The sequence below is a fragment of the Vicia villosa genome, linkage group LG5 (assembly GCF_029867415.1).
Source record: "Vicia villosa cultivar HV-30 ecotype Madison, WI linkage group LG5, Vvil1.0, whole genome shotgun sequence".
Lineage (NCBI taxonomy): Eukaryota > Viridiplantae > Streptophyta > Magnoliopsida > Fabales > Fabaceae > Vicia > Vicia villosa.
Window position 1 is genome coordinate 142543480 of NC_081184.1, and position 16806 is coordinate 142560285.

Below are 16806 nucleotides of genomic sequence, written 5' to 3' on the forward strand. Positions count from 1 at the left end.
TCACACCCTAGATGAAAATTTGTCTTTGGATTATTAAGCTCGATTACTGCAATGAATGATCCTTTTCAGTTCATTAATTTCTTTAAGTATAAATAACATTGTAATGTAGGAAATTTACATCAAGGAACTACATGAACGTTACAAGTTACAACATACGACTATGTAAAGTTGAAGCAGAACCTCCATCAACACATTCATGGTTACTGTATGGGAGGAAGACTCTTTATAAAACTGGAAATCAGTGAAAAATTCCACCACTGAAGAGAGAAATCTTAAAATTGGTCAGAACCAAATCAATTGAGGAACATCAAGTGTTTGTTACTTATCAACATATTCTTTTTGGAATTATCATAAAGTGAGAATAAGAACAAAGTGATCGACCAAGAACAAACAATCAAGTAGTGGTGTTCAAAACCAAACCAATCCAATAGAAAACCGCAAACCAAACCAAACCAAACCGAAACCGCAAAAAAATGCATTTGGTTCGGATTAGTTTGAGTCATTTTTTAATAAAACCGTATGGTTCGGTTCGGTTTGTGGTTTGTATTTTGTAAACCGAACCAAACCGAATCAAACCGCATTATATTACAACCTAACTTTTATTTAACTCACATCCAAGCCAAACTTAAACCTATTATACCTTAGTCTTATGATTACAAACAATTTTCTCATCCTTACACATATAATTTCAGTCTCGATCTTCTCAAATCTCTAATAACAGTATCGCACATTCTTTGCCACATACATCTTCTCTCTTCTTCTATAATCTCTACTCTCTTATATTATTTCTTTTTCACCTTCTCATTTTTATGTAAATGTTCTGTATTTCAGTTTCGTTTTTATCGCACATCTTCATCTCTAATCTCTCAACTTTTTTTTTCTTTTTCACCTTCACTAATCTCTCTTTTTTCATTATAATAATTTTTATATTGTTTTATGCTATTAATTGTTATTTGATAGTGTATGAATATCTAGATACAAAATTATGTTGTCCTCTATATGTGTATGTATGACTCAATAAAATATTTATAAAAAACCGAACCAACCGAACCGAACCAAACCGCATTAGTTTGGTTTGGTTTGGTTCGGATTTTTTTTAAAAGCCAACCGAACCAAATCAAACCGCACCATTTTTTCTCTTGCGGTTCGGATGATTTTTTTTCGTCAAAACCGTCCAAACCGCACCGCGAACACCCCTACAATCAAGGCCACACATACATCATACATTTCAACAAACTACACACTACAAGATTTACATTGCAAGATTTGATAAGAAAATTATATAAGGAATCGAAAAAAGCACTAAAGAAGGAAATAACGAAAGTATTACAATGAAAGAAGAAGTTGTCACAAGTCAAAGCCCTACAAATATTACAAGTTATAAATTGACATACGTGACATCAACATTCAACATTAGGTCCCATCTCTTCGCTATCTTTAACCATCTTTACACCATCAATAAGTCTAGGTAGGTCATTTTTTTTATCCTCGTCCTCAACTTCCATAATAACTATGTATGATTCAAGTACAATGTTCAAAGAGTAAAGGTCATTACATCGCCGTATAACTATGTATGATTCAAGTACAATGTTCAAAGAGTTCTCACATTTTCGTGAACGGGTGTGGGTAAAGAAGTTGGTTTATGAGAGTTGGATTCGTTTTAGATCATGGAATATAGAAATGCTTACTGGTAAATCTATGGAATTAGTGGACATTGTGGTTAGGAGGAAGATCAATTTTATGAGCCTACAAGAAACTAAGTGGGCAAGTGAAAAAGCAAGAGAATTAGACAACTCAAGATTTAAGATTTGGTACATCAAAAAAGTTAGATCGAAAAATGGGGTGGGAATTATTATGGACAATGAGTGAAAGAAAGATATCATGGATGTGAAAAGAATAGGAGGTCGAATCATAGCCTTAAAATTTATAGTGGAGCATGACATTTTTAATGTTATTAGTGCTTGCGCACCTAAAGTTGGGTTAGCAAAACACCTTAAGATAAATTTTTGGGAGGATTTAGAAGGTTTATTCCAGGATATACCCCAAGGAGAGAAGCTTTTTCTAGGATGAGCTCTAAATGGACCTGTAAGGAACGTAGCAACACTTTTTATGGGTGTGCATGAGGGGTATGGTCTAGGGGAGGTGAATACGAAGGGTAAATCTATCTTGAGTTTTCGTTGGCTTTAAATCTTACTAAAGAAAATACTTGATTTAGGAAAAGGGATGAGCATCTTATCACATATAAAAGTGGAATGACATGTTCTCTGATAGACTTCTTTCTCATTAGGGAAGTCAGATAGGAAAATTTACTCGGATTACAAAGTTATTTCAGGAGAGAGCTTGACTACCCAACATAGACTATTAGTAATGGAAGTAATAAACAAGGAGGGGGGACGAAGATAAGAAGTCACATGAAAGCGCCACAAATTAATTGGTGACATTTGAAGGGTGAAAATAAGGAAGTTTCTAACACAAGATCTTGGATGAAGGGTTTGGACAACCTCGAGGAAGTAAAAATGATATGTGAAATAAGATGACCTAATAAATTTAAAAAGTGGCTAAAGAGACATTGGGAGAATTAAGAGGTTTTAGACCTAGGGATAAAGAATCGTGGTGGTGGAATGAAAGTGCTAAAAGTACAACTTTAGTAAAAAAGGAATGTCTTAAAGAATGTTCTAGGTGTAAAAATGTTGAAACTTGAGAAAAATATTAGAAAGTGGAGAATGAGACCAAGAAGGCGGTGAGTGTAGCAAGAACCCAAACTTTTGACGGGTTATATCAATCTTTAGGAATCAAGAAGGGAGAAAATTTATATATAGGTTTGCTAAGGAAAGAGAAAGAAAGACAATATATTTATATCAAGTGAAGTGTGTTAAAGATGAAGAAGGGAAATTCTTGGTTAAGGAAAAAGATATAAAGGATATGTAGAAGACATATTTCTACGATTTATTTAATGAAGGATATGATAGAGTGCCTAGAGAGATTTTATGAAAAACCCTAGATAAGAAAGGGGTTAGGATTGCATATATTCAAGCTAAGATATGTATGAAGGGGTATCGACTAGTGTGCAGACAAGGGTGGAGAGATAGACGATTTCCCCATTATAATAGGTTTGCACCAAGGTTCAACCCTAAGCCCACACCTTTTAAACTTAATTTTAGATGTACTCACTGAACACATCCAAGAGCTAGCATCGAGATGCATGCTTTTTACAAATGATATAGTTCTATTTGAGAGTCGAAGGAGGATTTAAATGAAAGGTTAGAGACTTTGAGACGAGATTTAGAAACACATGGTTTTTATTTAACCAAAAGTAAGACAGAATATATGGAATATAAGTATAATAAAAGGAGAAGCATTTCTAACCTAGACGTGAAAGTTGGAAACCATATCATCCCTCAAGTCACACAGTTTAAATATCTTGGGGGTTGTAATGAAAAATGATGGAGAACTGGAGGAGGGAGATTCAAGGGTTATATGTGATGCAAATGTACCACTCACATTGAAGGGAAAATTTTATCTTAGTGCGATAAGATCTACAATGTTGTACAAGAAATAATGTTTGGCGATTATGAATCAACATGAGCATAAAGTAAGTGTAACAAAGATGAGGGTATTGCAATAGATGTATGGTAAAACTAGACAAAATATGATCGGAAATGATAACATTGGAGAGAATGTTAGAGTATATCTTATATTATAGAAGATGGTGGAAAATAGACTTAATTGGTTTGGGCATATGAAAAAAGACTTGTAGAATACGTGGTAAGGAGAGTAGATCATATGAAAAGAATTCAGACAATTAGAGGAAGATGAATACCTAGAAAGACCATAACAGATCTTATTAAGAAAGATCTCGATATTAACAATTTGGATGGAAACATGGTCTTAGATAAAACATTATTGCACAAGTTGATTCATGTAGTAGACCCTATTTAGTGGGATAAGGCTTGATTGCTTATTGTTGTTGTAGGTACTATTTCATGGGGATATCAACATCAAGAACAACTAATTTCATTTGGAAAACGAAATCTCTAAAGTCCATGGCAGATTATAGTTATAAACTCATTTCCATTTTGTGGTAATCCTTAACCCATTAGTCACACTTGTCTTGTTGAACAATAATCTCAACATCCTTATTAGCTTAGAAAACATATGTGTGGAGGTAGTGAACCTAACCAAAGGTAAGAACCACCATGTTGGTCAACCTAGTGGAATTAAAAAACCTCTAACAACCCAACTCAACCAAACGACCAATGTTCTTGACCTGACGAATCCCGCTAATGCCATGATCTTGGATGATCAACTTTGCACCATAGAGCAAAAGGATCGGGAGGATGAAAACAATAGCAAGGATCAATAATTTTTTTGAAGATTTTGAGTTTCTGGAGGCTGCTCAGGCCATTGATGTACATGGCAACATGCTGGATTCTCAAAAAAGAAATGCATACTTTTTAAGAAAATCTTGGAACATGTCAGATACACTACTACAAAATATACCTTTGGTAACACTATATTACTACGCCCATTCAAACAACCATAGTAATAACTCATTTTCGCTCACCTGAATTATTTATTATTTTATTATAAGACATTTCATCACGCTCCTTCATATCAACCGTTGTGATAGATGAAAGGTTACTTTCTTCGATTCTCAACACCAATAATTTTTTATTTTTTATGTTACAAAGGGCTTGTCCTTATAGACTTATAAATATATTAGTGTTGAAATACTTATTACCACGATTATTACAAGAAACCATTTGGATATTACTTATATTTTATCACGATTTTTGTTAATAATAGTTGTGGTGATAAGTTTTACATATATATAAGCGAATTTATCAAGCTTCAGCATAAAATAGCCGTCATTCTCAAAAAAATCCCTAACATCTCTCTCTTCCATATGAAGCGAAGTCCTCCTCATAAGCTTCTTCATACTAAAAAGTAATCAAGTTCATAAACTTTATCTTTCTTCTTCTCGATAAACTTTCTTCCATGTTATTTTGTAACACCCTTCTAACCCCCCCGACAATTAATAGAATAATCAGAGTAAAAACATAAACACAAGGGTGCTAAAATTATTTAAAACAAATAAACCAACTATAGTCTGAAGTCATGCCTTAACAGGAACGTTCACCAAAATAACATTATTATGTTTATCACAGCGGAATAATAAAATATCTTTCAAAACGGTTCCAACGGAACATAATCCAAACAACCAAATAGAGTATAGCAAAATTAATTCATTCATGTTATGACAAGGATGCATATGACCAACTGACACTATGCATGTGGTACCAATAAACCGTGGAATTAATCCACCCGACCGATCTAAACCTCATCGAGATACGGCCCTACCGACACAAATTCCACACAATGGTAATTATGTCCACCATTGATCCAAACATCATCGAGATCCATCACCGAATGCATATGAATGAATGTACACATATAACATACTTAAAACATCACCGAATCCGATGCACTGCATCGTCTCACCATAACTCACCATTTTCATCACCGATAAAGTATGCGCATGTTTGCACAATCATTCAGTTATTTACACATTCATCATGATAACCATAACAATAACCACAATTCATCTATCATCACACCGAAACATTTCCATATTCACACAGTCACACATATGCACAAAATTTCATTTTACAAAGCAATTAAATCAATTTTTAAAATATAGTCGGGCCACTGCCCATCCCACCAATTCATCATATAAAATGTTAAATTTGCTTTACAATGCCCAAAACGACACTAAGAACGGATATACGGATCAAAAGTTATGATTTTTCAAAGTTTAGGAAATTTCTGCACAACAGGGTCCGCTTAGTGACCCACCAGCGGCCTGTGGCAGTAGCGAACTACGTTGTGACCTCCGCTTAGCGGACTAGCTCCGCTTAGCGAACCCTTTTATTTTTTAAAAAAAGGAACAACATCCGCTTAGCGAGCCAGGGGTCCCTTACCAGACGTGCGATTCTGCAGAATCTCAGGTCTGTGACAGACCTGCGATTTCACACATCCACCACTATAAACCATTTCTAAACACCATTTACAGGTATGAAATCATCACAAACATCATCATACATCATCAAACATCAATAAAATACATTTATCAATCATTAATTCATGCAATCTTATCAATTTCCCTAACCTAACAACCCCAATCCCAACATAATCAATCGAATCGAATCATATCTTAATCTATTCTATCACTTATAATCGCATAATAGAAATTAACCGGAAGAGTCCCCCCTTACCTTGGTTAAAGATTCTTGATACTCTTTTTCTTCCCTTCTCCTCTTTCACGTATCTTTTCTTTCTCAGACCTTTTTGCTTCTACTTTTCTCTTTTTCACAATTACTCTATGTTATGAAAAATAGAATATAAATTTAGTAAAAGGCCTAACCATCACACCCCCTCTTTACTAACCACTTTAAGCCCAATTATTGTTGCTTTACAATTTAGTTATAATTGACATGGATAGACGGTGTAAACTAGTTTTACAATATCGTCTAATAAAAAACAATTGGCCTTTCATATAAATTTAAGAAAGTAATTTTAAAATATTTTTATGATTTTTCGGAATATAGTTATTGATTGTCAAGAATAATATTTCCTCTGTTGTAATATTTGTTTAGAAACAATATTTGAATAGCAGGGAAATTTTCACATGTAGTCCTTTGTTCTCGCCGCTTCCATGTTGTCGCTGCTGGTCAAGCCAACGAATGGAGGTGCATCTAAGCCTCCTAGATTTTTGTTCTAAGATATTCTCACTGAAGGTCAAGGAGCCATTACTGAGACTTTTGCATCTGTCCATTTTTTTGGGACTTGATTTTCTAAGAACTAGACAACGAAGATGTCTGGTTTTTGGAAGGTGTTATAGTTTCCCTTCCTTGGGAACACGACTCATAGTATAGTGAATTAATCTAATGTTTGGACGCATGAGTCCAACATTGGAGGGAGTTGAAATAATGGAATTGAGATCTATGAGGAGAGAATGACAACAGTGTCAAGGTTGAATTTGTTACCAACAAGCTTGTTATGAAGAATATGGTTAACAGAATGCGTCTTTATCTACATCAGATAGTTGAACCCTTTTATAGTAGTTTTTTCTGGTAAAAGGACAATTGATAATGCCATTATCCTCCAAGAAACAATTCATTCTATACGCAAATCTAAAAAAAAAACTGACATGGTGTTCAAAATAGATCTTGAAAAGGCCTATGATCATGTTAATTGGGATTTCTTGGAATTTTATTTGAAGCAAAACATGTTTCCTCCCATTACTATAAAGTTGATCATACACTATGTAACTAGCTCATCTATGTCTATTATTTGGAATGGGAGACATATATCAAATTTTGTTCTGACTAGAGGATTATGGCGAGGTGACTCCTTCCAATCTATCTCTTCGTTATCTGCATGAAATTCTTGTCGCATAGAATCACCAGGACAATCGATGAAGGCCATTAGAAACCTTCCAAGTAGTCTTGTAATGGACCTTATCTATCACATTTATTTTTTCTTGATTATGATATTCTTTTACGTTAAGGTTTCTAACCCTTAGGCGTGGATCTTTTCGAATATCTTGAATCGTTTTGTCATGTTTTCTGGCCTTAAAGTGAATGTTTCTTAATCAAAAGTGTTCTTCTCCGTTGCCATTGAGAGGAGTAAAATGGATTTAATTGTATCCAACACATTTATCCAACGAACTCTTACTCTAGAGAAATACTTAGGTTTCCCTATGTTGCATGGTCGTCTTCAATGCAAGGAACTTGAGTTCCTAGAGCAGAAAATCTACCAGAGGTTAACATATAGGCAACATAAATAGTTAAACAAGGATGGTCGCTTGACATATAGGCAACATAAATAGTTAAACAAGGATGGTCGCTTGACTTTGGATAGGTCTGTCTTGAACTCCATCCTAAATTATTATATGCAAGTGGCTTGTCTAGCTCAACTAACTTGTGATTTTATTTATAAGATGACTAGAAATTTTTTGTTGAAAGGAAATTCAAACTCTGGTGTGCATCTTGTTGACTGGAATAAAATCACTAAGCCCAAAAAGTTGGGTGGTCTTGTGATTTAAAAAGAAAGAGAGACCAATACTTCTAGGTTGGGTAAGTTGATTTAAGGTCTCCACCAGGATTGTGATTCCCTCTGAGTTTAAATTTTGAAGCATAAGTACATTAGTGAGGAAACATTCCATAATATGAAAAGTAAACGAGATTGGTTACGTGGAATGCAATTATGAATGCTCTCTCTGCTCTTAAAGATGACTTTGAATTTAGATTGAGGGATAAGAACTCCTCTTTATGGTTTTCCAATTGGTCTGGGGTAGGGAAATTAGTGGAGTAGGTTCTCTATGTGGATATCCATGATCTGGAAATGCGAGTGAATGATGTTTACTTGGATGAGAATTGAAACTTCAATTCAATATATGCTAATATTCCTCCGGTTGTTTGTGACCGCCCGAAAGCACTCCCTATTTGTTTAAATTCTATGGTGCCTAATCGGTTAACCTAGAAAGACAATTTAGATTATATATATATTACATGGGGATAGTTATAACTAGCTTAACAGACTTGAATTTGTTCAGAATACAACAAATAATAACTCTTGGAAGTGGGTGCGACATATTTTTTCTCCTAAAAATGTGAAAATTCTTCCTTTGGACGAATTTACATAAGTCCCTTCCTACAAGATCAATATTGTGTGATCATGGTATGCTCCAGATGAATCTCTATCCTAGATGCAATCAAGACGCTGAGACGACTCTACACAGCTTGAGAGACTGTGAATTTGCTATTCTCTTTTGGAAATCTATTAGCTTATTGGACCCACTATTCTTCCAAGAGGATATTTTATATGATTGGATTAGACATGACATCGATGACGACTCTATATTTTTGGATGCTTGGTAGTGGTTGTGGCGCGTTAGGAACAAATTGTGTTTTGTGAATGAAGTGGTATATTCCTATATTTAAAACTCATCATAGTGAATTATGCTGATCTGTTAGCTAAATATTTTCTCAAGCATAATCTGTCTCTTCCATCGAGAGCGATCACGTGGAATACACACCAAGGTAGTAATATGATTTTGAATATTGATGGCAGTACTAGTATTCTCGATGTCTCGAGTTTTGATGGATTGATTCGAAATGCTAATGGTGCTTAGGTTCATGGTTTTGTGGGTAATATTGGTTATTCTAACATCCTTCATGCTGAGCTGATGATACTATATCTTAGTTTGCGTATGACTTGAGAACTTGACATCAAAGATATGATATGTTATTTTGACTCCAATTTTGCTATCAAACTTATCTTAGAGTCTTTCAATGTTTGACACCACTATGCTGCAATTCTTCACAACATTAAAGAACTCTTCTCTAGAGAATAACGAATTCAAATATTTCATACTCTTTAAAAGAAAAATGCTTATGCTGACTATCTAGCAGCTGACAATTATGCGGCATATCGATCTTTTGCAGAGCTTCCTATAAGAATCATCACCCGTAACCCCTAATAGAACTTTCTTTTTTTTTAAGACAATTTCTTCTTATTATTATTTTCTTACTTTTACTTTTCCCTTAGTAAAAAAAAGTAATATTTTCTCTACAATTAACTATTAATTTTAAAAGCAAAAATGTGAAGCTGACTCGGTCGTCCTTATTTTTCTATAAAAATAATATAATTCCGTAATCGCTTCAAAATAAAATATTTATATATAAACGAAAAACCTCACTTGTTTCCTCACTTTATATTCTCACAGCCAACACACACGGTGTCTTCTCTCGCGCATTTCAATTCCTCAATCGAATTCTTCGATCTCCGATTTAGGGTTTCACATCGCCGATGACTCTTTACCTTCCAACAGCATCATCGTTTTCATCCGTTCGTCATCGTTCTTGTGTTATGAACCTAGGCAGACATTGGTGTTCCTTCAAAACGTTCTTCCGTCACTGGACTTGACTCTCCCCTTTCTCTCTTCCAATTTTAGGGTTTTCAATTTCCTCTCTCTCTTAATCTCAATCTCTCTGTTTTCTTATTCAATTTCTCTTTCCTTGCTCTAGTGACGCTCTTGATTCCATTCTGAAATACTAATAATCGGTTACGAGGTTTCGGTTGTGTTTTTAACGACTGAGGTTGTTTGTTGGATGTACTGTAACAAACAAACAACCTCAGTGGGGATTTTTAAGGTAGTTTGAATTGAAGCGAGAATTGTTTGTTTTTGTTATTGATTTGATTCGATTTTGATGGCTATACCGAAATTGATTCCTGGGTTTCGATTCCATCCTACTGGAGTTGAATTGATTAAGTACTTTCTAAAAAGGAAAGTCATGGGAAAAAAGTTTCATGCTGATGTCATTGCTGAACTTGACATCTACAAGTACGCACCTTGGGATCTCCCAGGTAGTTTTCATAAATTTAGTTTATTTACTATTAGTATAGTGTTTTTTCAGGTGTGCCCTTTTTGTTTGTTTTAATAATGTTTGTTTTTGTTTCTAGATATGGCTTATCTGAAAAATGGGGATTTGGAATGGTACTTCTTCTGTCCGATCGAGAAGAAGTATGGAAGTGGGGGGAGGTTGAATCGAGCTACTGAAATTGGGTTTTGGAAAGCTACTGGTAAGGATAGAGCTGTTCAACACAATAATCATACTGTTGGGATGATAAAAACTTTGGTGTTTCATACTGGAAAAGCACCTCGTGGAGATCGCACGGATTGGGTTATGCATGAGTATAGGCTTGAAGATAAGGACCTGGCTGACAAAGGAATTGTTCAGGTAGACATTTGATTCTGAATTGTTTTGTATTGTTAATTCTTATAATATTATGAGCCTTGTTAGGAGAGATATTGCGTAGGTTAGTATTGAACTGGCGGATATGTAGCTGTTTTATAGTTGTGATTTTGAATGTGAATGCACATGTTTAGTATAGTGTACTTCTAATTTTGGAATTGTTGAATCCTTGAAATGGCATTATGTTATTTCTTGTTTGTTAACCTGATAGCCCAAATGAGGTTTGATGTTTTTACATGCCTTAGTTAGTATCCCTTCTTGTTTTCTTTTAAATTGATTTGATAATTTTTCCATCCTGTTTTTAACAAGTTTTTTTTATGACAGGATTCATATGTGATCTGTAGGGTATTTCAGAAGGAAGGTCCCGGTCCCAACAATGGTGCACAATATGGAAAACCATTTATTGAAGAAGACAGTGATGATGAAGTGGGAATACCTTTTGTTGAGTCGACTGCGCTTGTTCCCAGTTTGCCTGTTAGTTATGTTACGAATGACCAGAATCTTCAAGCTCATAGATGTAGTGGTTCAATATCCATGCAATGTCAATCAGGATTGATGCATTCTCCCATTCCTGTGAATTCCTGTCACACAGGATTGATTCCTTCTCCAGATCCTGCGAATTCATGTCAAACTGGATTGATGCCTTCTCCCGATCCCATGAGTTCATGTCAAACTGAATTGATGCCTTCTCCCGATCCCGTGCATTCATGTCAAACTGGATTGATGCCTTCTCTCAATCCTGCGAATTCATGTCGATCTGGATTGATGCTTTCTCCCTATCCTGTGAATTCATGTCAAACTGGATCGACGCCTTGTCACGATCCTGTGAATTCGTGTCAAACTGGATCGACGCCTTGTCACGATCCTGTGAATTCGTGTCAAACTGGATCGACGCCTTGTCACGATCCTGTGAATTCATGTCAAACTGGATCGACGCCTTCTCCCGATCCTGTGAATTCCTGTCAAACTGGATCGATGCCTACTCTCAATCCCATGAATTCATGTATAACTGGATTGACGCCTTCTCCAGACCCTGCAAATCATTCATATCCAGGCAATCAAGCTGTTAATAATGATGATGATATTATATCAATGCTTGATATTTTCAAAGACGACAACACATTGCCTGAGGTATGCTTATCTGTTTCTTCTTCCTTTGCTCGCGTGTGTGTGTGTTTCTTCTTTCAAAAACATTGTGATGTTCCTTTTATATGCCTGGTTTTGGTGTTCTCTACTTTTGAACTTAATCCTTTATATACTAATGTTAATGTCACTTTACAATATAACTGTGATGTATATAGTTGATTCTTGATTTCTTGAAGGATAACATGTTAACATTTTTCAGGAAAATATTGCTGATGGTGCACCTATAAGTGACTTTTTTGAGGGTTTGGGAGACCTGGATTGCACGACCGCATTTGGATCCTTTTACCAGAATGCTGACTTTAGCTCAGACGGAATGGGCTTGATAGATCTAGACTCTGAGCTGTTCTGGTAGAGTCCAAATAAATAAATAAATTAGGCCTCCTATGCGTGAGACTAATATTTGAGCACTATTGCAACCAGTGATTCGATCATTGTTGATTTAGGTGTGCTTAAGTTCTTTTTACATTTTGTAGTACTTAATAAATTTAATAGCTGAAGTATCTTCAGTAACATATTATTCTTGGTGTTTGATGTCTTCATCATGATCAATGATTTTATCTTCAAATTGTTGAACTAATGTTACTGTCTAGATTGATATATGGATGTAAACTTTCATTGTTTTATTTTGAATTCAAAAATTGGTCTATTGAAAATTTAGCTAAATTTTATGAAGAATATCCTTAACAATTTTCTTTTGATACACTCTAATCATATGCAAGGAAGCACACGATCAATATTGATTTGTTGCATGAGCTTTTTGAGAAATGATAAAGGTTAACTATATTTTTAATTTAATTATTGATTCTGAAAATGTTTCAAATGAGTTACAATGATATCTTTTCATTAAGATCCTTATTATTCATATCAACAAACATGAAAACATTGTCATTCTCTTTCCTTTTGAGAAACATAGCAATATTATGCAAACCTTAACTGTCATCATAACAAAGATCCTTCTTTTGTCACGGGGTCAACATCTCATAGTATTTCAAATTTCAATCTTTGTTAAGAAGGTCTCCTATTGCCAATTTTCCTACTGCTCCTGTCAAAAAAACAAAACTTTCCTTTGTAATCCAATACTAAACGAACGGTCTTGGCTTATTCATTATAATTTTTTTTCATCTTAGGAATATTGTCCTCGACGGAGGTTGAAGATTCATTATAATTTTTTTTCATCTTAGGAATATTGTCCTCGACGGAGGTTGAAGAACCTAGGAATATTGTTCTCGAGGGAGGTTGAGGAACCGTTGAAACTTGTGTTGAAGTCGTTATCACCAAAACCATTCTTATTTCTATTATTTTTGCCCTCAATGTAACCAGCACCCTCGCTACCCGCACCTCCTTGTGGTGATCTATACTCCAATCTATACATCGACACTTTTAAGGGGATTGATTTATGCCAAGCTCTCACATAATTTTGGTTAGGCTCAATAGGTAGTTTGGATATTAAGACATTATAAGTTTCCTTGACAAAGTATATGTTTGACTTTACTTTCAGCCACACCCACTTATCCTTCACCCCATCTTTCAAGACTACATTTTTTAATAAGCTTACTACCTCGTCTAAGCATTGTCTTTCTTCCCCACTCAAGTATTTGCTCCACTTCAGAGTCCAATTACACATTCCGTTTTCTCTTCTTAAGACCTTGCTTATTTTCTTAGATTTATCTAGGGACAGGTTGTATAAGTTCCCAAAATTGTCTTTGAGTTTCCTTTCACCTATCCATCAATCGCCCCAAAAGCTCGTGTCATTCTCGTCCCCAATCTCTTTTTTTTAATCTAGATGAATTCCACTCGTTATTATGATCGCCATTTCGAGAATCTAATTGGCAAATATCGCGCCACCAAATCGAAGCACCACTCCCACTTTCTCTTATTTGACCATCTCTCCGTATCTATTTACCAGCGTTTTAAACCATAAGCCTTGAGTTTCAGTTTTCAGTTTCCACTTCCATTTGCCTAACAGGGCTATGTTAAAAGCCCTCAAGTTCTTTATGCCTAGCACTCTCTCTTTAAGAGGTCTGCACACCTTATCCCATTTAACCCAATTTATTTTTCTCTCCTTCTCGCTCCCTCCCCATAAAAACTGTTTAAAGAGAGACTCAAGTTTAGAAATGATACCTCCCGGTGCCTTGAAGAAGGAGAAGAAGTAGACCGGAAGAGCCGACAAGACTGATTTTATAACAACAACTCGACCACCAATCAAAAATTGTTTATTTTTCCACCTTGACAAAAACTTAAATGTTGAGGATCCCTAAAAACTTGAATGTTGAGGATCCTAATTTGCAACTCAGAACCTTTGCTGCTTCTTCTAGCCAAATATGAGGGATATTTATCCCTATCAATACACTCTTGTGGTAGTTCACCTTGAGACCAGTCATTATTTCAAACATCATAAGGTTAGACTTGATAGTTTTGATGTTCACCCAGCTTTTTCTGCCAATGATTAAGGTGTCGTCAACATATTGTAAGTGTGAAAACTGTTCTGAGCCGCCATCAAAAGTGAATCTGAAGAATCTACCCCGATCCATCGCCTTTTTCATCAACACATTAAAGCCACCATGAGAAAGAGAAAAGGCGATATTGGATCGCCTTGTCTTAAACCCCTTCCCATCTTAAATTTCTTAGTAGGGCTTCCATTTACCAACACCGATATTGATGGCGAATTTAGACATTCTAATATCCACTTCCTCCATTTCTCATGGAATCCCATTTTTTCAATTACAAAGACTACAAAATTCCAATCCACTGAGTCGTAGGCCTTTTTGAAATCTATTTTAAATATTACAACCTCCTTCTTTGATTTCTTCGCTTCATCAATGATCTCATTGGCAATGAGAACACCATCTAATATTTGTCTTCCAGACACAAAAGCATATTGTGTTTTTGATATCACTGATTTGATCACTTTTTTTAGTCTGTTTGCCAATACCTTGTAAATGCATCCAATTAGAGAGATAAGTCTAAATTTTAAAATTTTTACCGGATTTTGCTTCTTTGGGATCTTTATAATCAAATAATAGTCTTATAATATTTAAAAGTGAAAAATTTATTGTTATTTTTTTACATTAAAATTGGTTAAATAGTTAAACACAAATTTTCTAAAAAAATATTTTGTGCCTAAAAATATTGTAATTTACCAACATTATATCAAACTATGTGTTCATAATAATTCTCAGGAGTGATTATTATGAATCATCTAAAAAAATAAATTTATCACTATTTTTTGACATTAAAATTTGTTAAATATATATTTTCTTAGGTCTGTTAGAAGGTTTTGTAGCTGCGACAGAGAGAATATATTGATCTAACACGTTAATCATGAAGCAAATGTGTAATTTTAGGTCAGAGTGCAGGTGATCTATGTAAAAGATCCATCCAATAAATTCTTGCATCCCATGTCTTAATATCAGCAAGTTGTTATAACCGTTCAACTTTATAAGGATGAAGTGCGACATTTTCCATGTACAATTCAAATTCAAACTCCATTCACTCTTCTTGCTCTCATACTGATTTGAGTGTTGGAGTTCTATTCTTGCAAGTTGACACCCATTTCCGCGTACCAGAAGCTCGAGTCCACCATTACAATCCACAATCTCCGACCAATTCTAGTTCCATCACAGAATAATGGCGTCGTTTGTGAGATTCGACATTTGATTCCCATATTTCTCACATTTGAACATTAATCTCTCGATTAACCGAACCAAAACTTCCTAAACCTAGAAATTCGAATTACTTGAAATCGAACCACATATCTATGTTCTTAATTTACCCTGATCGTAGATCAACTATGATTCTCAACTCCTCAGACCTCAACTAGATCAACTAGCAGTGATAGGTTCTAGAGCTACTCGCTTTGCAGCACAATGTAAAGCCGCAACAAATTTAGTTGCAAAAGAACCATCAATTCCTACGCAAAATGGTGGAAATCAAGTCATCAAAAACACTACACTTGCACCACAACATAAGGATCATGTCCTGTATCCTCCATTAGTAGGTTTACACCAAAGTTTCAGCAAAGCGAACCATTGTTCAGGTATCCAAAACTGCCGGTGGTACCAAGACCAAAGATGTTTCATAGATTCCAACTACTGAGAACCAAACTTGGCTTCCAAGGCGCCAATGAGCTGCTACATAATATTTACAATAATATGGTTCGGCAGTAAATTGCCTCAAAGAAAGCCTGCACAATACGAATCCTTAGGGAAACACGATGTAGGAAGCCACTTTGTAAATGAGTCACACCATTATCCCTAAACCAATAGCGTTTATTCGAAATGTAACTCCGAGATCTATGAGCCATAAAAGAAGTCAAAGACACCATACTCATTCCCGGTCCTAAAGGAGGTTGAGGTAGTCGCACTCCTTTCGAGGTTAGTTTCCCTTGTAGGGAAGATGGACAGGTGGAGAAGCCTCCATTTAAGAATTTATGGAAACATCCTGTTTTTCGCTTGTATCCTCGACAACCAGATATAATGATCACTAGAGAGACCTCTAAAGTGGTATAATTATGACGAAAAGGTATGCTCAGATGAACATGTGTAGCATGTTGATGATCTCCTAAACTACTATCATGCGGACGATGTCGCAAAGTACATGCTTTTTTCACTAACCCTGGCTACATCAACTATGACTTGGTTCAAATCCCTTCTTGAGAGGAGAATCGACTTGTGGACCGATCTGTGTGAAAACTTCAATGCTAGCTTCACCGCACGGAAGAGGAAATCATTGATGATAGCTTTGATCAGCGGAATTACTCAAGGCAAAAAGGATAATTTATGGTCGTATATCAATTATTTTACAAAGGTAGTTGTAGAAGTGGGAGGCCCTGATGGAAGCC

At 35.4% G+C, this 16806-nt stretch overlaps 1 protein-coding gene across 1 annotated transcript; it reads left to right on the forward strand.

The window, feature by feature from the left end:
- The first annotated feature begins 9767 nt into the window (after window positions 1-9767).
- Window positions 9768-12619, forward strand: LOC131602855 (NAC domain-containing protein 82-like). Its single transcript, XM_058875075.1, has 4 exons — window positions 9768-10431; window positions 10528-10805; window positions 11145-11951; window positions 12166-12619. The coding sequence occupies exons 1-4, from the start codon at window positions 10275-10277 to the stop codon at window positions 12316-12318; spliced, it is 1395 nt and encodes a 464-aa protein (XP_058731058.1). The 5' UTR covers window positions 9768-10274; the 3' UTR covers window positions 12319-12619.
- The last annotated feature ends 4187 nt before the right edge of the window (window positions 12620-16806 follow it).